This window comes from Carcharhinus amblyrhynchos, chromosome 7 (genome assembly GCF_965287045.1).
Source record: "Carcharhinus amblyrhynchos chromosome 7, sCarAmb.v2.hapA, whole genome shotgun sequence".
Classification (NCBI taxonomy): domain Eukaryota; kingdom Metazoa; phylum Chordata; class Chondrichthyes; order Carcharhiniformes; family Carcharhinidae; genus Carcharhinus; species Carcharhinus amblyrhynchos.
In genome coordinates this window covers 9,794,769-9,821,215 of record NC_137330.1, presented here as the reverse complement: position 1 = coordinate 9,821,215, position 26,447 = coordinate 9,794,769, and the positions used below count along the sequence as shown (strand labels likewise).

Genomic DNA, 26,447 nt, shown 5'->3' with positions numbered 1-26,447 from the left:
GGGGACCTGGATTCAAATCACGCCATGGCAGGTGGTGGAATCGGAATTCAGTAAGAAATATCTGGAATTAAGAATCTACTGATGACCATAAAACCATTGTCAACTATCGGGAAAACCATCTAATTCACTAATAGCCTTTAGGAAGGAAGGGTGGGCAGGCTTTGGAGAGAGTACAAAAAAGATTTACCAGGAGAGAGTCATAGAAATGGCCTAGAACATCTTGAGCATGGAAACAGGCCCTTCAGCCCAACATATCCATGCTGCCCTTTTTTTCTTAAGCCCCTAAACTAATCCCAATTGCCCACATTTGGTCCATATCCCTCTATACTCATGTAACTATCTAAATGCTTTTTATAAGACAGAATTGTACCTGCCTCTACTAATACCTCTGGCAGCTTGTTCTAGACACTCACCACCCTCTGTGTGAAAAACTTGCCCCTTTTTTACACTTTTGTATCTCTCCCCTCTCACCTAAACCTATGCCCTCTAGTTTTAGACTCCCCTATCTTTGGGAGAAGATATTGACTATCTAGCTGATCTGTGCAGCTCGTTATTTTATAGACCTCTATAAGATCATTCCTCATCCTTCTATACTCCAGAGAAAAAAAAGTCCCAGTCTATCCAGCTTCTCCTTATAACTCAATCCATCAAGTTCTGGTAGCATCCTAGTAAATCTTTTCTGCACTCTTTCTAGTTTAGTAATATCCTTTCTATAATAGGGTGACCAGAATTGCACACAGTATTCCAAGTGTGACCGTACCAATGTCTTGGTACAACTTCAACAAGATGTCCCAACTCCTGTATTCAATGTTCTGAATACGAAACCAAGTATGCCAAATGTCTTCTTCACCTCTCTGCCCTCCATACCAGGACGTTGCCTGGTATGGAGGGCATTAGCTACGAAGAGAGGTTGGAGAAACTTGATTTATTCTCACTGGAACAATGGAGGCAGAGGAGCAACCTGATAGAAGTCTACAAGATTATGAGAGGCATGGATAGCAGTGGATAGTCAGAAGCTTTTTCCCAGATCAATTACTAGGGGGCACAGGTTTAAGATGCGAGGGGAAAAGTTTAAAGGAGATGTACGAGGCAGATTTTTTACACAGAGAGTAGTGGGTGCCCGAAACTCATTGCCGGGGGAGGTAGTGGAAGCAGATATGGTAGTGACTTTCAAGGGGCGTCTTGACAAATAAATGAATAGGATGCGAATAGAGGGATATAGTCCCCGGAAGGGTAGTGGGTTTTAGTTAAGTCGGGCAGCATGGTCAGTGCAGGCTTGGAGGGCTGAAGGACCTGTTCCTGTGATGTAATTTTCTTTGTTCTTTGAAATCTGTCATTCTTACCTGGTCTGGCTTACATGACTCCAGAATCACAGCAATGTAGTTGACTCTCAACTGCCATCGGGCAACTAGGGTTGGGCAATAAATGCTGGCCAGCCAGCGACGTCCGCCAATGAATAAAAGAAACTGTAGTCTGTGCGGCAATTTGTTGGTACTTAATCAAATCTCATAACCAGTAGAAACTGCTTCACCCTTTCTGTCAATCAAAGAATCATTGAAGCACTTTGGGACCCAATAAGTACACCGTACACATTACAGAGAATTCACGGCATTGAAACCAGCCATTCAAAACAACTGGCCCACGACAGCATTCATGCTCCCCGCTAATCTCCTTCCACCCCATGAAAAAGGAGAAAATGCTGGGAAATCTCAGCAGGTCTGGCAGCATCTGTAAGGAGAGAAAAGTCCAGATGACTCTGTCAGCTCTTTTCTCTCCTTACAGATACTGCCAGACCTGCTGAGATTTTCTCTTTTGATTTCAGATTCCAGCATCCGCAATAATTTGCTTTTATCCTTCCACGTCTCTTTAGCTAACCAACATAACCTTCAATACGGTTCTCCTTCATATGCTTATTTGATTTATGTACTTAATGCAAATTCAAGGTTTTTTTCCCTTTTCAAGTTCAGTCTCTAGCATGGTCCTAAGCTAAGGATCCAAACAGGGCTTCCCAACTTCATACCTCATGTGACTCAATGATGTGAAGAACAGGAAGACTTGGTTTGGGCTCGTCTGGAAGGCGCACTTGAAAGCGTTCGGTTGCCATGGCTAACTCATCGATAGAAGAAACACGATTGCGCAGTGCCATCCAATATTCATGAAGCAACTACAGACAATGGAAGAACAGATGCTTTAGGTAAATGTGTAAAGATGGATTTGGCGGTTTGCAGCTGAAATACATCAGTTCCCGAGCGAGAGCACGAGAGACAGAGACACACACACACACACACACACACACACACACACACACAGAAACACACACACTCTTGCGCTACAAAAACAAAATTTTGCAGCACAAAGACAAACCATTCAGCTCAACATGCACCCACAGGCTCTCTTCCATCAATATAAAATGACTGGAATTCTCCAGCCATTCACGCCAATGGGATTCTCCAGTCCTGCTGGCAGCACACCAGCATGGGATGACATCAGTGGGAATTCCCATTGACAGCAGCAGGACCAGAGATTCCCACTGCTGGCCACCAACGCACCACCTCCTGCAGGCAGGAAACACGTGGCTGAGAGGCCAGAGAATCTCAGCCGATATCCTTTAACAAAAAATTCTAAATAGTTACATCCATGTCCCTATTGTGGATTCCACTTCCACTGGGAAATTTAATGCAATGATCACTGTGCAAATAATCTATAGGCACGACCTGCAGCATTTGGATCATTCTGATGCAGTTTGCTTTTATGGGATGGAGATCTCTTTACCCAGCATCCATAGCGGCAGAGAAACCTCTCTATCCCTGGGACCATACCACACCAGCATTCAATCTTAGAGATAGAGCAGTTTTCCTGTCAGTGTGGTTGGTAAAGAGATCCACCTTTCCAAATGCCCTATACTTCTCTTGGCTGTTGCCACATGCGTATGTGTGTATCTGGTGTTTCCAGTTATAAGTGAACTTGGTGCATTGAAGGCTACCATAGTTTGTAATTTGTATGTTCATGTATTCCAGATGCAGCTTATGTCTATATATTGTTAAGTTATTTGAGAATGTTAATAAATGTCTGTTTTTTGTAGGTACAGGTTTCACTGTACTTAGATTTAAGTATTTATATACCTGGCTTAACAGGCATTAGAGACAATCAGTTAAGTGATTTCCAAAATATGGCAGATCAATTCTCTTATGTCTGGGGATTTCCCTCGTACCTTGTATTCTTTTTTCCAAGACTCAAACAGTTCCATGAAGATGTTCCCTTCCTCTATTAGCAAGGTATCCATTCGGTGTGCTTTTCCAAAGGCTAAGATGGCTTTTAATGCACGTTCTGTCTCACTCGCAGCCCACAGTCCACGACTAGTGGTAGGCAAGCGTTCATCAACCAGGCCTTCATCCTCTTCAATCATCTCTTCAAAGATTGCTTTCTGGCCCTTAACACTGGACAACAAAGGCAGGCTTTTAGTTTTCCCCAACATAAAATACACACTCTCCCTGCAGGGTTTCTGTTTAACTCATGATGAAATCTATCCTTCATAGAGACATACATTGCTTACATATGTCCAGAAAGCTAAGGCACCGAGTTGCAGAGTCAAGCGTCAGGAACACCATGGGCGGGATTTTTTGCCCAAGGTCAACGGACGTTTGCATAGTCCGTGTCCCGCCTGCTTCGATTTCCGTGGCGGGCATGACAGGAAAATTGTGTGCACAGGACCATGGCTCTAGTTCAAACCAATTAAACCATGGATCTTATCACTGCAATACACTCATAACTTCCACAGTGCAAGGGCAGACAATGCTCCCCTATTTATTAGGGCTTTGCCTTCAGGATCATCGGGAGTCAAGTGGAAACAAACCCTGCTCTCTCACTCCAAATGGTTCTTTGATCAGCTGTGCCCTGGAACTCCTGGGTCTGTTTTCTCAGGTACTGGTTTACCATGTCTGCTTCAGAGGGCAAATCTGGTTCAAAACTTCCATTACCAGACGTTTAATAAATTTGGAGACATCTGAATCCCCAAGAGATGTGCTGACATCCTCAAGGTGCTCGTCACCACGTGGTCATTTGTCAATCTGAGTTTGAATGCTAGATGGGGGGTAAAGTAGGTACCAAGAGCTCCCCATAGGCAGCATAATGCCATCTAATGTAGCATTGGGCAGCATGGTGGCACAGTGGTTAGCACTACTGCCTCACAGAGCCAGGGACCTAGTTCAATTCCAGCTTCGGGTCACTGTTTGTGTGGAGTTTGCACATTCTTCCCGTGTCTGAATGGGTTTCCTCTGGGTGCTCGGGTTTCTTCCCACAGTCCAAAGATGTGCGGGTTAGGTTGAATGGCCATGCTAAATTGACCCTAATGTCAGGGGGATTAGCAGGGTAAATGAGGATTGCAAGAACAGGGTCTGGGTGTGATTGTGGTCGTACAGACTTGATGGGCTGAATAGCCTTCTTCTGTATTGCAGGGATTTTACTATTTATTACCCTAAGATGCTTCCTTGAAGCCTAATCAAATAATACTGAACAGTGAGCCACATTAGGAGACATTAGTTTAAATAAATGGCCAAAAGCTTAATCAAAGATGTAGGTTTTAAGCAACGTCCAAAAGGAGAGGAGAAAATAGAGGGGCGGAAAAGCTGAGAGAAGGAATTCTAGAGCTTGGAGCCCAGGCACAGCCACCAAGATTGGAATGTAGCAAGAAGCCAGAGGTACTAGATATCAGAGGAATGCAGAGATCCTGGAGAACGGTAGAGTTAGAAGTGACAGAGAGAGAGGAGGGAGATGCAAGATCCTAAAGGGATTTGAACGTGATGAGAAGCTTCATAAAGCATGGCATTGTTGAACCAAGAGCTCCAGTGAACACAACAGAGATGGATGAATGAGGTTAGAATTATGATGGCCAGGTGATAGAGAAAATACTGCAGCTTCCTCTCAAAGCATTTGCAAGCTTTTATTTATAGAGACAGACGTAACATATTGTGTAATTCCAACTCTCAATCCCTCTTTTAATCTGTTCCTACATAGGAATATAGGTGAGACCCCAATTAATGCTCACCACCCAAATACCATCAACACAAAATGAAAATACAATTAACAGAGAGAGAGTGTACATTGGGGTGGCACAGTGGCTAGCACTGCTGCCTCACAATACCAGGGACACGGGTTCGATTCCCAGCTTGGATCATTGTCAGTGTGGAGGCTGCACGTTTTCCTAGTGTCTGTGTGAGTTTCCTCTGGGCGGTCCAGTTTTCTCCCACAGTCTGAAAGATGTGCTGGTTAGGTGCATTGGCCATGCTAAATTCACCCTCAGTGTACCCAAACAGGTGCCGGAGTGTGGCGACTAGGGGATTTTCACAGTAACTTCATTGCAGTGTTAACATAAGCCTATTTGTGACGCTAATAAATAAACTTATTTCATACTGAGATAAACAGAAATCTTACAGGGAGAGAATATAAACTTTATTTTTCCACATTTGCCCATTTATGCAAGACACTGAAGGAAACGAGTTATCAAACTTGACAAAATATGTGGTTTATAAGCAGTGGTAGTGCCTATCCTCCTGTATACCTATGAAACATGAACTACCTACTCCAGACATATGAAACATTTGGGCAAGTTCCATATGAAATCCATTATATCAAATCTGAGTCAAAGAGGTACTTCAAATAGGAGAAATGTCTGAAACTGAAGCACTCATTATCACAGCTCAGCTAAGACAGGCATATAGGACATAAAACTGATGAATAAAATCCCTCAGGTGGTGATGTACTCACAACTTAAACTTGGACACTGCCTGCAAGGTAGGCTGCAATTAAGATCCAAGGAAGACAAACCTCAGGAAATGTGGCCTGTCCACCAGACTGCAGAAAAACAAAGTAGTAAGAACGACCTGGGGAGTCATTCCATGTCATGGTGCTGTTTCTATCAAACAGCAAAGAATGCAGGCAACAAAGGACAAAAGGTAAGCTCAAAAGACTAGGCAGTCCTGACAAAAATCAGACAATTGACCCTTGCCCTCACTTTGGAATTGGGCTCTACAACCACGTTAGTACATAAAACAGATGACTCTACACACGCAGGAAATGGCCATCTTCAATAACAGAGGGAAATTAACAATGATACAATTAACAAATAGGACTTAGTTTGAGTTAGGATAAAGGCAGCAAAGTTTTGTTGAGTATAAGGTGGAAGGCTGACCAGGAGAGCACTGGAAAAATCTAACCTGCAAGAAGGTTTGAACAGCTAAGATTAGGACAGATATGAGTGATATTGCAGAGGTGGAAGTAAGCTGTCTTGGCAATGGAGAATGTGGGTCAAATGCTGACCTCAAGATTGCAAACAATCTGCTTTATTCTATTGTTCTGTACCAGGCGCAGACTCTGTCAGAAAACAGATCTTGCTGTACTGTACCCTGAGAGAGGAGAAAATGCACAAAGAATATTATTGCTTCCAGTTGAAGAACTTACCTATGTGAGAACAGCTTGGATTCATATTCTGTAAATAATTCGTCTGCCTTACAGAATTGACAACTGCAAAACAATGGAAAATGAGAGGCTTGATTCATGCTTGATGTTTCCTTCCGAACACCTATTGTACAACATGAACAATTAAAACAGACAATGCTATCTATTTCTCATGCCGCAGATGCTGACAGATCAACTGAGTATTTCCAACATTTTCTGGGGTTCTCCCCCCAACCCCCACCCCCCAGATTTTCAGCCTTTGCCATTTTTTTGCTATTATAACAATACACACATTTAATAAATGGCCTAGTGGTAGCATGACTGACTTCGAGGCAAAAGGCTGTGGGTTCTAGACCCACTCCAAGAGACTCGAGCAGTAAATTCATGCTGACACTCTAATGCTGTTCTGAGGGAGTGCTGCACTGTTGGAGGTTCCATCTTTCAGCTGAGATGTTCAATCATTGCCCATCTGCCCTCTCAAGTGGATGCAAGAGGTCCCACGGGACCATTTCAAAAAACACAGCAGGGGAGACTTTGCCCTTGTCTGGGCTAATATTTATCACACAACAATATGGGGCAGCAATGGCTTGGTGGCATTGTCACAAGACTATTAATTCAGAAACTCAGCTAATGTTCTGGGGATTGTGTTCAAATCCCGCCACGGCAGATGGTGGAACTTGGATTCAATAAAAAGTATCTGGAATTAAAAACCTACTGACGACCGTGAAACCATTGTCGGAAAAATCCATCTGGTTTACTAATGTCCTTTAGGGAAGGAAGTTGCCATCCTGGCCTACACACAACTTCAGAGATACAGCAATGTGATTGTCTCTCAACTGCCCTTGGGCAACTAGGGATGGACAATAAATGCTGGTGGGCCAGCGATGCCCATGTCCAACAAATGAATAATAATAATATATAATTGAAGCTGATCATGTGGTCATATTCTCATTGCTGTTTGTGGGAATTGCTGTGCGAAGGTTGGCTGCCAAGTTTCCTGCATTAAAACAATGATGACCTTTTAAGAAGAACTTAATTAAAGTGTTTGGGACATCCTGTGGTTATGAAAAATGTTACATAAATGGAAGTTTTTTAAATCAATGCATTGCAACACAATTCTTCCCACATTATTTTACTTTACAAGGCAACCACAAGCAGCTATGGCACAAACTAAACTTGTCATGATAAGACAAAAGAGCTAGTTTTGCATTGCCAATTGGCAGAAAACCAATTATGGTTCTGGAGATATGGACTCGAAACATTAACTCTCCACAGATGCTGCCAGACCTGCTCTGTTTTTCCCACATTGTGTTTTTATTTCAGATGTCCAGCATTCACGCTATTTAGCTTTTAACCCAATTATGATACTGGCCAATATACCAACTTGTTCAGAGGAAAGCGGACAGGACGAAGGTGACACACTGTGGCGAGCCGAATTTCTTCTTGTGATGGAGGGGCCTCCAAATTCTTGACCGAATCCTGCACCATCTTTTGGGATTTTCTCAGCTCTTCAATTTGCACGGTCAGCAAAAACTGTAGGCCTCTGCAGTCCCGGAACCTGAGTACACAATGTTTAAAAAAAATTAAAGCGTATTTATTAATGTCACAGGTATGTTTACATTAACACTAATGAAGCTACCATGAAAATCCCCTGGTCACCACACTCTGGCGCCTGTTCGGGTACACGGAGGGAGAATTTAGCTGGCCAATGCACCTAACCAGCACGTCTTTCAGACTGAGGGAGGAAGCCGGAGCACCCAGAGGAAACCCACACAAATACGGGGAGAATGTGCAGACTCAGCACATACTGTGACCTGAGCCGGGAATTGAACCTGGGTCCCTGGTGCTATGAGGCAGCGGTGCCAACCACATTTCCATCATACTGTGATCAACAAATTTGTCATTGTGCCTTTTAGTTGATGAGTGGCTCATTGCGTAAGAGCTCAAAGTCAGTGAAGTTTAGTTGGTGAAATTTGAATGTAATGGTCAGTTAAGACATAGTAAGTGAAATTTAATTAGTGAGTTTTAAAAGTAGCTGTTAGCAAAATTATATGACAGTTAATGCAGCTTCAACAAGTAATAAAGCTTTAATATTTCAGATATGCAGTTATTAGTGAAGTTTAATTACTAATTTGAACTTTATGAATATCTCTAAAATTTTGGAGTATTGTGTTAGCAAAATTTCAATGCATCATAGAATCCTTACAGCGCAGGAGGCGGCCATTCAGCCCATCAAGTTTGCACCGATCACAATCCCACCCAAGCCCTATCCCTGTAGCCCCAAATATTTACCCTGCTAATCCCCCTGACAATAGGGTCAATTTAGCATAGCCAATGCAAATCTTTGGACTGGGAGGAAACCCATACAGGCACGGGGAGAACATGCAAACTCCACACAGACAGTGAGTCGAGGGCGGAATTGAACCTGGATCCCAGATGCTGAGAGGCAGTAGTACTAACCACTGTGTCACCGTGCGGCATCGGATAGGCAAGGTGTAATGTACTGATTAGCAAATTTCCAGTCTCTCTGAACTATTAATGCAGTTTCTCAGGACATTTTAGTATCTTTTACAGGAGCCCACATCCTCTGACATATCATTCCATGCTCTAACAACTTACGACATTATAAAAATTCCTCCTTACTCCCAGTGAAAATTTAAAATCGATGATACCTCCTCACTAACTCCGTAATCAAAGCATATGGGGACCTAACTGAGATTGAAAGTTCTAGATCTACACTGGGGCAGTCACTGTCCCATGGAGCCTGTACCACAGATGAGGGCTCCAGTAGTGGGACCGGGAAGCAGTGGAAAGTGAAGGTGCGGAGATGTTTTTTGAAGTGCCATCCTCCTCACGCACCCCCACATCCCTAGGTTGACTCTCATGCAGGATAGATAGGGTTGGCAACTGGACACAGCAGTTGTCCCTTTCAGCCATTGATGCCAGCAGTGCAAATACCCTGTTATGGGTACATGGCTTCACACGTACTCTTTGGAGAAAAGCGCTCATTCTACACAGCCTATTCCAGATTTCTGATTGAGCCTTGTACCTTTTGCAGGGCATCATACTACTCTCATGTGCAATTTGTGTGACATCCAAGTGTCTCTCCATGAGACTGGCCATTCTTTCATGTTTGGAGTACATGCGATCGACTTTCTGAGACAATGTTGAGCACGTCACCATGATGTGTCCCTCTACTTGAAGCGTTTGGGCTCTCATTGCCTCAGGGAACTCTGTCAGATGTCCATACATCTGCTGCTGATGATAAAAGTACTCTGCCCAATAGGATGCATACTGGAATCATCATTGCGACGACCCTCCCTCCCGACAGGACTGTGCAGAAACATCTCTGACTCAGACCCCTCGTCCTGCACTCTGGTGCAGTGACCTTCAGCAGGTGCCACCAACTCAACGTATGAACATATTAAAATAAATTATTCTTTCACGGGAGGTGAGCCAGTATTTATTACTCATCTGTATTTGCCCTTGAACCGAACAGCTTGCTAGGCATTGCTATGGGCTTAGAGTTACATATAGCCCAGACTAGGTAAGGACAGCAGGCTTCCTTCCCTAAACAGCATTAGTGAACGACATGAATTTTCACAACAATCAATAATAGTGTGATGGTCACTAGCTTTATACTTCAGATTTATTAATTGAATTTAAATTCCACCAACTGTCGTGGTGGGATTTGAACCCATATCCCCCAGAGGATTAGCCTGGGCCTCTGGATTATTTCCCACTACACCACTGTCTACTCCCAAGATCAATACAGAATATTAATCTCTTTACTGAATGGCGAGTGGAACAGACTCAAGGGATCCATTTTCAAGTGTTCATCATCATCAAATGTCTGCAGTGCAGAAGGAGGCTATCTGGCTCATCGAATCCGCACCAAACACAATCCCACTAGGCCGCATTCCCATAACTCCACACATTTACCCTGTTAATCCCCCCCCGACACTAAGGGTCAATTTAACATGGCCAATCAACCTAACCCGCAGATCTTTGGAACTTGGGAGGAAACCGGACAGCTGGAGGAGACATGGGGAGAACGTGCAAATTCCACACAGACTGTGACCCAAGCTGGAAATTGAACCCGGGTCCCTGGCGCTGTGAGGCAGCAGAGTTAACCACCGTGGCACTCTACTCCAGCTTCTAATTTGTTTGTTCACATGGACAGTATGCAAATGTACTTACTTTTCAGCCATGGAGAGTTTGTTAGCTTGATGTTTATAGTTGGATGAGATTTCATTTTGCACCCTTGTCACCAGCTCTTCATCCAGGTCTGCCTGCAGCACACAGTCAATGATACCGAGCCACCAAGGAGCCCCAAAGTGAATCTGATGACAGCACACAAAAACGGGAAGAGAAAAACGTTGCAATATGTCAAGGTAATGGTCAAGTGTCCCATCCTATCTATCAGCTTTCAAAACTGGAAGTCAGCACCAAGTCACAGAGGAAAATGGCAAACCTTAGGGTGTGGAGAAAAACTGTAGGGAGTTATTTCAATAACCGATTCTTTTCTGGAAAGTAACTATACATCAAGTATTACAGATTCTTAGTGGTAGCACTGCTGAGCAACTCAGTGGCAACTTTAGCCTCCTGATGGTTAATTGTGGATTTCAGCCATCTGCTCTCCTGCAGTACAAAAATGATCCCTTTACTGCAAGGCCAGGATTGGGAGTGCTGCAGGAGACACCCAACTCAGCACGAGAAGTGCTGCAGATGATTTTAATTAATCCAGCCCCTCAGCAGTCACAGGACACCATCATTGAGGGATAACTAGTCACTGCTACAGTCCCATGCAATAACATCTGCACCTCAGTATTTGTCTATCTGGTTAAAACTCACACCTGCTTTTCAATGACCCCTGGCACCAGGAGAATTTTGCAGTTAAGCTGTTATTCTACCTGTACCTTTTCAGAGTGAATTGAGTGTCTGCTTCAGCACTCCAAGTCTGGTCTCCTTTACAGTACATGACCTTAACAGAGAGGCACTACTGCATGCAACTCTTTCTCTTGTGCCCCCACTACAAGGCTGCTTACCCAGCACTCCGCCACAGGAATGCTTACCCAGCACCCTGCTGCAGGAAGGTTTACCTTGCGTTGTAGTTCACGGATGTTCTGTTGAACTGGCGGCAAAGCTTGACACGCCGCAGAAACCTCGGAATCGGATTTGCTCATGTAGTGTTGTCTGAGTTGCTCTGCCTGTGTACGGCGAGGCAAGAGAAGGAATGTTGTAAAGGTCATGTATATAATAGAATTTAACAAACCACGCCAGTCTATCATTATCAACGCCAGTGTCTGGTCACATCTTGCATATCGCAATCTGCTGGGTGATGAGCTGGAAGTTATTATTAGGTGATGTTTGACAGTATAGTCCTCTCAGTGAACCATGTCAATGCCCAAGGCTCAGCACGGGAGGTGAACATGACCGTCCTGACATCAAGATAGCAACTAAGTGTGACGTCAAGGAAATTGAAATCAATGCAAAGTTGGGAATGTGGGGATAACTCTCCACTGGGTGGAGTCACACTTAACATAAGGGAAAATGACTGTGACTAGAGGAGGGCAATCATTTCAGTCCCAGGACAACACAGCACGAGTTCCTCAGGGTAGTGTCAATTGCTTCAATGGTCAACCCTTCATCATAAGGTCAGAAGTGGGGTTGATCATTACCATTTGTGGCTTTTTTGTGAGGTAACTTTCACCAATGTCAGGAATTTTAACCACTCAACATTCAGGCACATCAGGAACAAAGATCCCTCGAGATTAAAGAGCAACTTGAAGATTCCTGTGCTGATACATAGCATTTTAATAATATTCATAGATTGAGAGAGGGTACTGCAATGTGCAGAACACAGGACAGCACTGAACTAACATGTATTGTATTGCATTGCAATGTGATATATCTAGAATAATTGGATAGCACTGCTGCCTCACAGCACCAGGAACCCGGATTCAATTCGGGTCACTGTCTGTGAGGAATCTGAACGTTCTCCCCTTGTTTGCGTGGTTTTCCTCTGGGAGCTCCCGTTTCCTTGCACAGTCTGAAAGGCGTGCTAGTTAGGGCATTCTCCCTCAGTGTATCTGGTTAGAAGCCTCACAACACCAGGTTAAAGTCCAACAGGTTTATTTGGAATCACGAGCTTTTGGAGCACTCCTTCATTTGGTAAGTGATGTCTGTGTCGATATATGCGATCTTCTTGGAGGTCCTTTCCACTTTCAGCTGGCAGTTTGAGGTGTTGATGGCAACCATGATGTGGAGATGCTGACGTTGGACTGGGGTGGGCATAGTTAAAAGTTTCACAACACCAGGTTAAAGTCCAACAGGTTTATTCCGAATCATGAGCTTTCAGAGCACTGCTCCTTCATCAGGTGACTCACCTGAAGACGACTCAGGGCCACCAATAAACGTGTTGGACCTGGTATTGTGAGACTTCTAACTGTGCCCATTCCAGTCCAATGCTGGCATCTCCACATCAACATACCTGAACAGGTGCTGTGTTAACGTTAGCCTTCTTGTGACACTAATAAATAAACTTTTAATTAAAACTTTAAACCTTGATTAAACTTTTTTATGCTGCCAGTTGGAATCATGGGTCAGAGATGGAACTACAACACTGCAGCCCCAATTATCCACACCCTTTATGAAATTGGAGAGTATCTTAGCACTGTGTCAGCTATTGAGTTAGAGACAGGGTGGGATATACATTCAAAGGAAACAGTTTATTTTACAGCAAACACAATCTATATATTTACCAAAAAGAGTTTGTTTAAAAAGTGTACTGCAGCCAACAGTCTACAGCATCCTTTTAAAAAAAAAGTTTCCATCAGGAGCTGCAGCAACGTCTCTTGTTTAAAGCCGTGTGATGGCTCCAGGAAACTCCACTGAGTGAACTTCAGTTCATGAGCACAAGGTTGATCCCAGTCACTGACAACAATGAAGTTTCCCAGCATGTTTTATAGGGGAATTACTCAACCATCTCCATTCTGGCCGGGAATAGTCACGTCACAATGTGCAAGCAAGAATCTGGCGTCCTTCCATCTGCAGAGAAGTTTTTTGATTTGATTTATTATTGTCACATGTATTGGAATGCAGTGAAAGGTATTGTTTTTTGCATTATACAAAGCATAACATTCATTGAGTGCATAGGAGAGAAGGAAAGTAGAGAGTGCAGAATGCTTGGGTAAGTCCAAAGCTCAAACGGTAGTAGCTGAACACATTGGGCATCCTGAAATTTGATTTTGATTTGATTTATAGTTGTCACATGTCTTGGGATACATTGAAAAGTATTGTTTTTTGTGCGCTGTGCAAAGTGTACCATTCATAGAGTACTTGGAGGAGAAGGGAAGGAAAGGGTACAGAATGTAGTGTTACAGTCATAGCTAGGGTGTAGAGAAAAATCAACTTAATATAAGGTAGGTCCATTCAGAAGTCTGACGGCAGCAGGGAAGGAGCTGTTCTTGAGTCGGTTGGTACATGATCTCTCTACCTTCCATCTCCTGATTTAGAGCTGTTAGTGGAATGTTTCTTGTATCTTCTATAGTGAAGAAGCAGCAAATTATTTGTGTATTTCATCTGCTGTTGCCTCATTATCTATTAACTCCCCATTGCCCCTCTCTAGGGAACCAACACTCACTTTACTCTTTTTCTTTTTAAATATATGTGCCAAAAGCCATGAGTATGCAATGTAGCCATAAGATAATACAAAGAATTGAGAGTCTAAGGAATATAGTGCTAGAGTGCTCAGGGCCACCATGCCTCCAGAATTAACTACCAAATTACAAACCTTAAGAAGTAGTAAACAAGAAAAACTTTGTTAGCAAGCATTGACCCCTAAAGAAAGATGGGTACCTACTTCTTCACGAAGCCTGTGATCCCGAAGAGTTGGCATGATCCCGGTGTGTTTTGCCTCCAAGAGCTCAATAAGGTTGTGGGTAGCGTGGAGTCGCTGGAAAGAACATTTCAATTGATTGGTAAATGGAGAGTGGGGCTGTTAAAAATCCACAACTTATATCGTTCTGCAATGCAAGTTACATCCAGATTGGTCCTCTCACCTGTAAAGAGTCGGTTTGAAGTTTGCCTTTATGCTCCTCAGACGAACGCAGAACTTCTCTGTAATATTCAACTGCTGTGACAAACTCACCTGTAACATAAATATAGTGTGGCTTCAACTCCCACTCTAGGGATACAAGCAGCAAGCATAAGCTGACACTGTAATAAGGGAGTGCTGCACTGTCGGAGATGCCAATTTATTAGATATGTGAAACCAATATTTATCCATCAATAAGTATATTGAAAAACAATTTTGTCATTATCACAGTGGTGTTTGTGGAAACTTGCTGCATGCGAATTGGCTGCCACATTTCCTTATTACAATGGTGACTACACTTCAAGAGTAGTTCATTGGTTTCAAAGGACTTTGACATATCCGCAGGTCATGAAAGGTGTTCTATAAATGCAAGTTCTTTCTTTGTATCAAATTAACACGTCAATTTGTGATATAAAGTCTTCTTATCTACATAATTAAAACATTAAGGAACTCCCTTAATGTTTTAATTATGTAAGACAGCCATTTGGCAAGAAAATCTATTGTCTCAAACAACCTACTGATAAAACATTGAATATCATAAAATCATTATTAATGGAAAGATCCTAACGGACTCAAATAGCATGAAAAAAATCAGAAAAGCTACCGATGAACAAAAGCAGTCACCAGAAAATAATCAATCAAATCATTATAACAGAATTGTCAGAATACTTCTAGTGGGCATCTTCATTTCTCTTCAAATGCCATTGTATATATTTAAAAGCTAAAAATAACTGCTGAACGTATTCCCCATTCAACAGGTCATATTTATCATGCAACCTGCCACAGGAGGTGGCAGGATGTTCTGGTCCCACTGTTGTCAATGGGGTTTTCCATTGAATGCACTGCTCGCTGCCTGGAAACCTGCGACAGAGGCGTGCCGTCGGCTGGACTGGAAGATCCCATCAACATGAACAGCCAGAAAGTTTGTAGTGCAGAAGGAAGCCATTCAGCCCAATCACAATCCCACCCAGACCCCATCCCCATACATTTCCCTTGGCCAGTCCCCCAACACTAGACTCAATTTAGCATGGTCAATCCACCTAATCCACACATCTTTGGATTGTGGGAGGAAACTGGAGCACTCAGAGAAAACCCGCATAGATACAAGGAGAATGTGCAGTCTCCACACAGACAGTCAGCCGAGGCCAGAATTGAACTCGGGTCCCTGGCGCTGTGAGGCAGCAGTGCTGACCACTGTGCCACCAAGCCATGATGTGGGTATGCCGGCGTTGGACTGGCGTAAACACAGTAAAAAGTCTGACAACACCAGGTTTTAGTCCAACCTATTTATTTGATAATATATGGTGCCACCAAGCCATCCCAGTGAATGCATTTGCAATATCATTAGTATATTTGGATTCAGTTAATACTTTGGTATATTATAAATGCACACGTGCTCAAACTCAGTTAGTATGAGTTAATTTCATATGAGGCAACAGTTAGTACATTTGGGTTCAGATAGTAGCTTGGGTATATCATCCCTGCGTTTGGCAGCTTGTGGTTTTTCATATATTAAAGTGAATGCGCAGACTGTTGACCACAGAGTGGAACACCCCAGCCCATAAACATGAATTAAGCTAGCAGTTACACATTGAACTAGGGCTATTATAGAAATACACACAAGTACAACACAGAAACATATTGATCATTCAACCCAGTTAGTCCATTTTGGTACATATAAAGTTTTACTGAAATTTAACTGTCTTATTCTCATAGCCCTTATCCCCTTTATCTACTAAACTTAGTAGATTCATATTTAGTATCGTACATTAAGAGGTTAAAAAAAAACTCCACTAGGAGCAAGTGTATTTACCTCTGATAATGTGTATGCCAGCCAATCCATTCAGGGCACACACTAGCTGTCGATGAGCCTCTTCACACTCTGTGCAACATTTCTTCTGAAGAGACTTTAAGAGTTCTTCCATCGTCATGGTACTGAATCACAAAAACAGAAATAATCTGGGTAAAGCAATTGCCAAACTTTGCATGTGCCAGCTCGAAAGCAGGCAAACATCCTGCAATGTCAGCTGTGGCTCAATTGGTTACACTCTTGCTTTGAAGTCACAAGGTCCTGGGTCCTAGATGCAATCCAGAGATTTGAGCACTCAACGTCAGCTAACACTCCGCTGGGGTGCGTTTTATTTCAGAAAGCTAGGTGATGAACTGGAACCTTTCTTTACACACTTTCACATGCATTCATTTACAGAGATACACATTACAAACAAATAACTCCTACACCAACAACCTTAGCATTGCTGCCTCGGTGTCAGGGACTCAGATTCAATTCTAGCCTTGATGACTGTGTGGAATTTGCACATTCTCTCTGTGTCTGCGTAGGTTTCCTCCGGGTGCTTTGGTTTCCTCCCACAGTCCAAAAGACGTGCTGGTTAGGTAGATTAGCCACGCTAAATTGACCCTAGTGTCAGGGGATTAGCAGGGTAAATGTATGGGATAATGGGAATAAGGCCTGGGTGGGGTTGTGGTCGGTGCAGACTCAATGGGCACAATGGCCCCCTTCTGCACTTTAGGGATTCTGTGAACCACTGTTTCAATCTGTTCCTATAGAATAAATCCCTAGTTAATTCCACACCACCTGCATACAATTAAGTGCTATGATCGCAGTACCAAGGGAATGCTGCACTGTGGAAGGTGGGACCTTAAAATGAGACCCCATCTGCCCTCTCAAGGGATCCCACAGCATAACTTGAAAGAGATCAGAGAATTCTCCTTTGTATCCTGCCCACTATTTTATCCTAAACCAACAATTAAAAATAGAATCTTTTTTTAAAATTGCTGTTTGTGGGAGCTTGCTGAACACCATCTGGCTACTTTATAACTGCAACTACACTTTAAGAGTACTCCATTGGCTGAAAGGCGATTCGAGACCTACTGTGTTCTGAAAAGTGCTTTGGAAATGCATGCCTTTTCTTAAAAAAGTGAGTAGGTACCCACTAACAGGTATCTTTCCAGATCATTAGGCATATAGCACATCATTACTGTAGTTTAAGAGCAGACTACACATAACTTCATTATACAGAACATGGTGAATATGTAAATTAGATTGTCCAGTAAGGCAGCAAGGACAGAAAGATATGTGAGGGATTACCCAATTAAAGGCATTACTTAGAACCAGATAAATATGAAGAATGATAGGACTTGTCAAAAAGGGAAAATATTGTGGATGCTGAAAATCTGAAAGTAAAACACTCAATGGGTCAGGCAGCATTTAGGGTGGGATTGTCCAGCCACACTCAGCCCTAGAGCAGAAATTCCCACCCAAGGTCAATGGACCTTTGTGTAGTCCGCTGAATCTTCTATCCCTCCCACTACGATTCCTGCGGCAGGCGGGTCGGGAAAATTCCACCCTTAGTGAAAGGAAAGGTTTACAGGTCACAATGGAGATTAGAAACCCTGAAATATTAATCTTTTATCTTTCTCTGATTAGATACTTCCTGTATTTTCTGTTTTCAATTATAAAAACAACAGTTGGTTCATCCAGCCTGTCACCTCCACAATTAAATCAATGCATCTCCCTCCTTAGTCAACCCAATACCCTGGGAGGAAGAGGCGAGAGAGAGAGAAGAGAGAGGAGAAGACAGAGAGTGTAAATGTTTCACCAAGTCAGGAAACAAAATGACTGACAAATCCATTATATTTGTGCTTACAGTGGTCAGAAAAAAAATCCATAGATGCTCATTCACAGGATAAGAACACATTTGAAAGTGTGGGTATTTTTTAATTAAGATGACACAGATTAAGAAGGAATAATAGGATTGTTTGAATTTGAGCATGAGCAAGGCCTGTCAGCATGATGGAATCAAAGAACCTATGAAGGCTATTTGGCCCAAAGTGATTTTGTCAGTTTTTGGAGGGAGACATCCAATTAATCCCACTTCCCCACTATTTTCCCACAGCCCTATAATATTCATTTGTAACTATTTTAAAAGTCTCTTTTGAATTCACTTCCATGTACCTTCCAAGCAATGTGTTCATAAACAGTTAAGAAGCTAAGAAGGAACCACAGGTACATAATTAAATATAAGAGAGTTAGAAAGAACAACAAGAGAAATTTCTCTACAGAATCTTTTATGAAGGATTCCAGGGAGCAAGGCAATTGCCCACTGGAAGTTCAAACTTCCCAGGCAATTTTGTCTTGTCAGGACCTCCACTGGGCCCCAATATGTTTCTTGGGTTGTACATCCAGTGTCCGAAAAATCTGGGCTTATGAAGACTATCTCCTCATATCGAGGATAAATGCCGACGTGGATTGAGAGAGCCGAGTTTCTACATTGAGCTTTCTACATATGTGTGATTTAAACACTGCCTCTCAACGTCTGGGAAATGTTATGGCTCTGGTTTTTGGGCCCTGTTCTATCTTACAGGGCAGCATGGTGGCACATTGCTGTCTCAGAGCGCCAGGGACCCAGGTTTGATTCCCAGCTTGGGTCATTGTCTGCATGTTCTCCGTGTCTGTGTGGGTTTCCTCTGGGTGCTACAGTTTCCTCCCGCAATCCAAAAGACTTAATGGTTAGGTGCATTGGCCATGCAAAATTCTGCTTCCATGTACCCGAACAAGCGTTGGAGCGTGTCACTATGGGATTTTCACAGTAACTTCATTGCAGTGTTAATGTAAGCCTACTTGTGACACCAATAAATAAACTTTCAAAAAACATGTACCTCTTCTGCAATGGAAGGAACTCTCCTCGTACAGCCTGCGGATGACAGCAGGCCTGTCTTAATCTCAGCAAGGGATACAGAATGGAGCCAACTGTTCGCCTGTCCAGGCTGCTCAACTTAATACTCCAATCGGAAATTTTCCGCAGCTTCTGCAGAGCATCCTGCGAGCAAATTTCATGCTGTCGATGGTAGAAGTGTCTTTCTACTGGTGAAAACTGCAGCCAGTGGACTTCTTCAGTCTGAGGGGGAATCTGGATCTGGGGAAAAAAGCAGCGCAAGGGTGATGACAAGATACAACAGACGCCCAGTCTCTCATCAAGCCCATTAACACTCAGCCAAAAACTTCAACAGAAACAACAAAACTCTGCTGTGACATCTAGAAGTGGCATTCCTCTGTAAGTAGCAGGAGAAAGTGGCAAAGCATTAGCCATCCCAATCCCAGTATTTTCACCCACTTCAGTTGGAAATGGTGGCAAAAAATTGGACAAACACCAAAGCAGTACACCCCAAAGAATGCTGAATCTAATATTTGAGACATTAGACTGGGTGGCACAGTGGTTAGTGCTGCTGCTTCAAAGCACCAGGGACCCAGGTTCGATTTCAGCCTCAGGTCACTGTGTATGGAGTCTGCATGTTCTCCCCATGTTTGCATGGCTTTCCTCTGGGCACTCTGGTTTTCTTCCACAGTCTAAAGATGTGCAGGTTAGGTGGATTGGCCATGCTAAAATGCCTCTCAGCAATGGGATTAGAAGGATAAATACATGTGGGTTACAGGGATAGGGCAGGGTAGAATTGTGGTCAGTGCAGACTCAATGGGCCGAATGCCCCTCTTCTGCACTGTAGGGATTCTATGAACCTATGGATTCTACGAGATATTGTACCAAGAGATGATGAATATGAGATTGGGGATTCTAAGACAAGGGATTATGGAAAACTGAGATGGGATACTGTAGAAGAGGACCTCAAAATCTGATCTGAGTAGAATAGAAAGGATCATGTGGGCTGTAGCAATGTTACAACTACTTCCAGTTGTAATACTACTTGTTGCCTCTTTTGAACGGTGGGAAGTGCCATCTTCACTGTTAATTGTAATTATGTTGGCTCTAAGATTCAAACAACAATTTGTTCTACCGCATGTTAATAGTGCACACTTTTCTTTCATTAACTCATAATGCTGGGGTACAAATTGCATCCATTTTGTACTGTAGAACAGATGGAATGAGGCCTATCATCAGGTACTTGGGACCTGTGCCTTAAGACATCTGAAAAACTTCTGACCTGAAGCTGGGTCAGGCCATTTCATTGGTGCTCCTGGCAGCGAGAAAATTAGTTTTACCCTTTTTATATGTGTAAATGAGGAGGGGGGGGCTAACATGATTTAGGCAATCTCACCTCAGAGGAAACAGCCTTCACTGGGCAGAGAAGGCATTGGGCCCAGTCTGGTCAGAATTCTTCCAAAGCAACGGAGCCAGGAAGACTGTTTTGACAGCTATGATTGTCCATCTGTTCACCTCAAATCAGACTTAGTTGGTGAGGCAGATGGCCTGGAATTGTAGAATCCCAACAGCACAGAAGGAGGCCATTTGGCCCATGAGCCTGCACCAACAACAATCACACGTAGGCTCTCACCCCACAACCTCATATTTACCCTGCTAGCCCCCCCCCCCGATATTAGCATGGCAATTTAGCATGGCTAACCAACCTAACCCACATATCTTTGGAGCGTGGAAGGAAACTGGAGCATCTGGAAGAAACCCACACAGGCACGGAGAGAACATGCAAACTCCACATAGTCACCCAAGCTGGGAATCAAACCCGGGTCCCTGGCACTGCGAGGTAGCAGTGCTAACCACTGTGCCACCATGCTGCCCAACATTGCTACAAAAAGTGACAGCTGCCCATGGAGGCATGTCAGGCATTGGTGACCCACCTGGATTATTTCAGTGAAGGCCAGCTACAAGTTCCCCCGTTTGTGTATTGCACATTCTCCCCCCCTCCTCCCCCATCCTCACTGATATCTAGGTGGGCACTTGTACCTGATCAAGCACATCCTTTTTTGCTGTTCTCCACATGATCTTTGCAATGAGGGTGTAGATTGGAATAGGATTCTTCCTGCAGTAAGGTTGGTATAGGAGTTGGTCCCACCAGTGTTTAACCCAATATGGGTCCACGCCCAGAAACAGAACTAATCCATACAGGTCTATGGAAAGAAAAGGAGAAATGAATCAGACACACCAAAATTGTTGATTACAGAAGTTAAAAAAAAGTGTAAGTTTTTTTTAATTCATCCGTGGGATATGGGCTTCACTGGCTGGCTAACATTTATTGTCCATCCCTAGTTGTCCCTTGGAAGGCAGTTGAGAGTCAGCTACAATGCTGTGGCTCTGGAGTCACATGTAGGTCAGACCAGATAAGGACGGCATATTTCCTTCCCTGAAAGACATTAGTGAACCAGATGGGTTTTTCCTGACAATTGACAATGATTTCATCGTCATCAACAGATTCTTAATTCTAAATATTTTTTATTGAATGCAAATTCCACCCCATGCTGTGGTGGGATTCAAACCTGGATCCCCAAAACATTAGCTGAGTTTCTGAATTAATTGTCTAGCAATAATACCAGTAGACCAGCGCCTTGCCATCTTGCTGTGGGATAGATATTAGTTCAGACATCTCTCTTGCTGTTTTTTTTTTGAAATAGTACCCTGGGATCTCTTGCACCTACCTGAGACGGCAGATGAGCCTTGGTTCAGCATCTCAGCTGAGTTTCTGGATTAATAGTCTAGCAATAATACTGCTAAGCCATGGCTTCCGCTACTCAGGTAACTAATTAATTAACAAGTTCAACACTTATGGATTCTCTGGATTTGTTCAACAAGGATCTGCTCTTTCTTTTCCTGTATTAGGCTTAGAAATTCATTACCACAGGGAGTAGCTGAATGGAATTCATTATCACAGAAAGTAGTTGATGCCAAAACATTGAATGCATTCAAGAAGCAGCTAGATATAGCACTTGGGGTGAATGGGATCAAAGGTATGGGGAGAAAGCAGGATTAAGCTATTGAGTCCGACGATCAGCTGTGACTGTAATGAGTAGGGGAGCAGGCTCGAAGGGCCAAATGGCCTACTCTTGCTCCTATCTTCAACGTTTCTACGTTTACCATTTGCAAATACAAGTTACTTTATCAAGTGCAGTTCCAATGTGTAGAATGGACAAGAGGAATCTTATTGGGGATAGACATTTTGAATCATAGCAGGAAATGACCAAGATTCAGGAATTTATTACCTTCCAACCCCCTTTGGACTGGAGTTCCCGTGACGCACCAACGATTGACAGCACTTAGCCGTAGACACATTTCTGCAGCCTGAAAGGAAGAGAATCAAGGGACAGATAGGAGTTATGTGTGTACAAGTTGTTGTGAAAATCTTTGTGTCTCAAAATGAAGATGCAGAGCGGTCTCAATTTTCATTTGTCCTCATTTATTGATAGAATCATACTACGCAGAAGGAGGCCACTCAACCCATCGAATCTGCACCGACCATAATCCCACCCAGGCCCTATCCCCATACATTTACCCTAGCTAGTCCCTCTGATACTAAGGGGCAATTTAGCATGACCAATCCACCTAACCAGCATATCTTTGGACGGAGAGAGAAAACCGCCTCACCTGGAGAAAACCCATGCAGACATGGGGAGAACATGCAAACTCCACACAGATAAAAGTTAATATCATAACGATGAGCTACATCAAAGAAAGAAATATTTGTATTTATATAGCACCACCACCCCCCGCCCTCCACAACCTCAGGACATTCCAAAACACTTTACAGACAATGCAATACTTTCTTATTTGAAGTGATATTGTAATGTAGGAAATATGGCAGCCAAATTGCTTATAGCAAGCTCCCACCATCAACAGTCTGATGAAGACCAGTTAATCTGCTTTTTGCAATGTTAATTGACAGATAAATATAGGCCAGAGCAACAGGCAGGAAGTCCTTGTTCTTCTGCAAAATAGTGATGTGTTCCCTTTAATATCCACCTGAGAAGGCAGTTGGTGGATTGTGTGCTTAAGTTTCTGAAATGGGAATCAAACGCAGGACCTTCTGACACAGCTTGCTACTACTAACCGAGAACTGATATTTTGTGGTAAGATCCTCATCACCTGCAGGCTGTTAAGAACAGATACAGCAATTCTGCTGACATGACAGACAGTACATACATACTTACCTTACCTTAAATACTTACCTTAAAAATACATGACAAATATCTAGTCTGTCAAGTACAATACCCATGATGTGGGTATGCCGGCGTTGGACTGGCGTAAACACAGTAAAAAGTCTGACAACACCAGGTTTTAGTCCAACCTATTTATTTGATAATATACTCACAAGCCAAAGCTTGTGAGTATATTATCAAATAAATAGGTTGGACTAAAACCTGGTGTTGTCAGACTTTTTACTGAAGTACAACACCTACATTTTTCAGCAGAATAAAGAGGCCCACTGATACAGTGCCATTTATGGTGGCACAGTGGTTAGTACTGCTATCTCGCAGCATCAGGGACCCGGGTTCAATTTCTGGTTTGCGTCAGTGTCAGAATGCAGTCTGCACGTTCTCCCTGTGTCTGTGTGAGTTTCCTCCCACAGACCAAAAGGCGTGCTGTTTTAGGTGTTTCGGCCATCCTAAATTCCTCCTCAGTATATCCAAACAGGGGCCAGGGCGTGGTGACTAAAGGATTTTCACTTCATTTCAGTGTTACTGTCAGTCTATTTGTCACACTAATAAATAAGCCTTAAACATCTGCATTCTCACCTTGGCAGTGGCACATTCCACCATTTGAGCCTCATCCAGACAGATTCTCCACCACTCCACTGCAACTAATGGGCTTGGAATAGCCATGTACCGCTTCTCTTTACGTAATCGACGTCCATCATCACTGTTGCTGTGAGGAATGTCAACATAGTTTAGCTCCGATCGAAGCACATCGTATGTCGTGATGACTATCTCATGTTTTGCCAGGGCATGAGGTTGGATGAAGCCATGCTTTTTCACTCCTTGGTACACCTGTGGAGGGGGAAGTCAAAATTGTCAATGCAGATGCTGCTTTAAAGAACTAAAGTACTCTAAATTAGCACAAGAACTAATCACAATAATTAGAATGGATGCAAATATCTAAACATCTTTTGAAAATAAGTTAATTTACTTTGTTGTAGAGATTTTTCGGTCACATAGATTTTAATGCAACAAGATTAAATACTGAAAGGATATCAGGATATTGTACTTGAAAGACAACATGGATTACGTGTGATTGGGACATCACAGGAGACACAGTGGTTTGCACTGCTGCCTCACAGCGCCAGAGACCTGGCTTCAATTTCCGGCTTGCGTCACTGTCTGTGTGGAGACTGTATGTTTTCTCTGTGGGTTTCCTCCGATTTCTGAAATCTGAAGTCTGAAAGACGCGCAGGTTAGGTGCAATGGCCGTGCTTAAGTTCTCCCTCAGTGTACCCAAACAGGTGCCAGAGTGTGGCAACTAGGGGATTTTCAAAGTAACTTCATTGCAGTGTTAATGTAAGCCTACTTGGAACACAGAAACAAACTCATTTACCACCCAATCTTTGGCCTCAAGATCATTTCTTGGATTAAATGCACTGCAAAGCGATTGACAGCCAGGCCTGAGTCACCATGAATCAGCGGTGTCACTCCAAGGCTGCACTCAGTAAAGTGCTCACAGAAAAATTGTTCTTTGCTACCTCCCGATGGATAATTCTAACATGAGAACTAACAAGTGTGAAAGGATAAAGCAGTGATAACAATAATGAAAACCATACATTTAAGACTCACACTAGTTTTATTTATTTTTCACTGTAGGATTCCTTACCAAGATGGAAACGGAAGAAGATCTCACATGCCTGTTAATTTCATCCACCCACTGGTGGCAGATAGAACTGGGTGAAATGATGAGGGTGGCAGAGGTGGGCACAGGTGGCATCATGACCAGACAGTGTGGGCAGTAGAATGGTCTAACCTTCAGGTCTTCCTCCTTGTAATTGACACATGCCGCATGTTGCCATAAATGGCATTTCAGACACTGCACCCGTGCTTTATAATCGACCAGTCCACTCTCTCCACAAATGCATTCAAAATGACACTTCAAGTTGTTAAAGGGAAGGGCCATTTTAGCAGGATGGATCACATCCAGATCTTCTCTCTGGAGGACCTTTGGGGAACTTTCATCCCCTATCGTTAGCTGCAGTGGAGTAACAGAACTCTCTCTTATTTCATTGACTGCATTATTCTCCGTGATCCCTTGTCCGGATGAAATCCTCTCTAACCCTCCAATAGCCACCTCATCTTGTTTTGAGTCAAAGCCCTGTGATGCTTCAGGTGATTTTATTGAATTCTGGTGTTGCCCAGTCTCTCCACAATCATTTTCATTTTCCACAGGACACACTAAAGTATCACTCGCCAATAGTTTGTCTGGCTCTGTGGCATTCGGAGTTGTGTCACCTTCTTCTCTTTTCACTTCTTGCTCGTTATTTAGAAAAATATGTAACACATTTTTCACAGGGCTTGGTTTCTAAGCAGAAATAAAGAGATCAAGTAAAACAGTACCTGCAAATTGCCCAATATGTACACAGAAATGCATAGAAATAACACAAAAGCAGGCTACCGAATTTAACTAGTCCAACTGGTGTCCTTGTATGAGGAAGGATGTCCTTGCTTTAGGGGAAGTAAGACAAAGGTTTACCAGGCTGATTCCTGGAATGGCAGGTCTGTCACATGAGGAGACTATGTTGGTTAGGGTTGTATTCATTGGAGTTTAGAAGAGTGAGAGGGGATCTCAGAAACTTAGAATTTTAGGCCAGGTAGATTCAGAAAGAATGTTCTCAATGGCAGGGGAGTCCAGAATTAGGGGTCATAGTTTGCGAATAAGGGGTAAACCTTTTAGAACTGAGGAAAGGAGAAATTTCTCCACCCAGAGGGTGGTGAATGTGTGGAATTCATTACCAGAGAAAGATATAGATATAGCTCTTGGGGTTAAAGGGATCAAGGGGTATGGAGAAAGGAGGGGCAGATCAGGAAATTGAATATGATCAGCCATGATAATAATGAATGGCAGAGTAGGTTCAAGGGCCATTCTGCTTCTAGTTTCTATGTTTCAGGATTTAATCTCCATGTGAGTAAATAGTCCTCGTCATATTTACCCATCCT

General features: G+C 43.1%; 1 protein-coding gene across 4 annotated transcripts in view; it reads right to left on the bottom strand.

Moving 5' to 3' along the window:
• Nucleotides 1-26,447, bottom strand: part of shprh (SNF2 histone linker PHD RING helicase) — a 75,294-nt gene that overhangs the window by 22,919 nt on the left and 25,928 nt on the right. For all 4 annotated transcript variants that reach the window (XM_080191935.1, XM_080191938.1, XM_080191937.1 and 1 more), the window contains exons 10-23: nt 25,114-25,812; nt 24,045-24,296; nt 22,515-22,593; nt 21,265-21,428; nt 19,229-19,485; nt 16,365-16,486; nt 14,517-14,605; nt 14,318-14,410; nt 11,556-11,663; nt 10,654-10,796; nt 7,838-8,011; nt 6,457-6,519; nt 3,212-3,437; nt 2,021-2,164 (exon numbers count right to left, since the gene is read on the bottom strand). In XM_080191935.1, the coding sequence (XP_080048061.1) occupies nt 2,021-2,164; nt 3,212-3,437; nt 6,457-6,519; nt 7,838-8,011; nt 10,654-10,796; nt 11,556-11,663; nt 14,318-14,410; nt 14,517-14,605; nt 16,365-16,486; nt 19,229-19,485; nt 21,265-21,428; nt 22,515-22,593; nt 24,045-24,296; nt 25,114-25,812 (2,613 nt within the window). The remainder of the gene's footprint in view (nt 1-2,020; nt 2,165-3,211; nt 3,438-6,456; nt 6,520-7,837; nt 8,012-10,653; nt 10,797-11,555; nt 11,664-14,317; nt 14,411-14,516; nt 14,606-16,364; nt 16,487-19,228; nt 19,486-21,264; nt 21,429-22,514; nt 22,594-24,044; nt 24,297-25,113; nt 25,813-26,447) is intronic.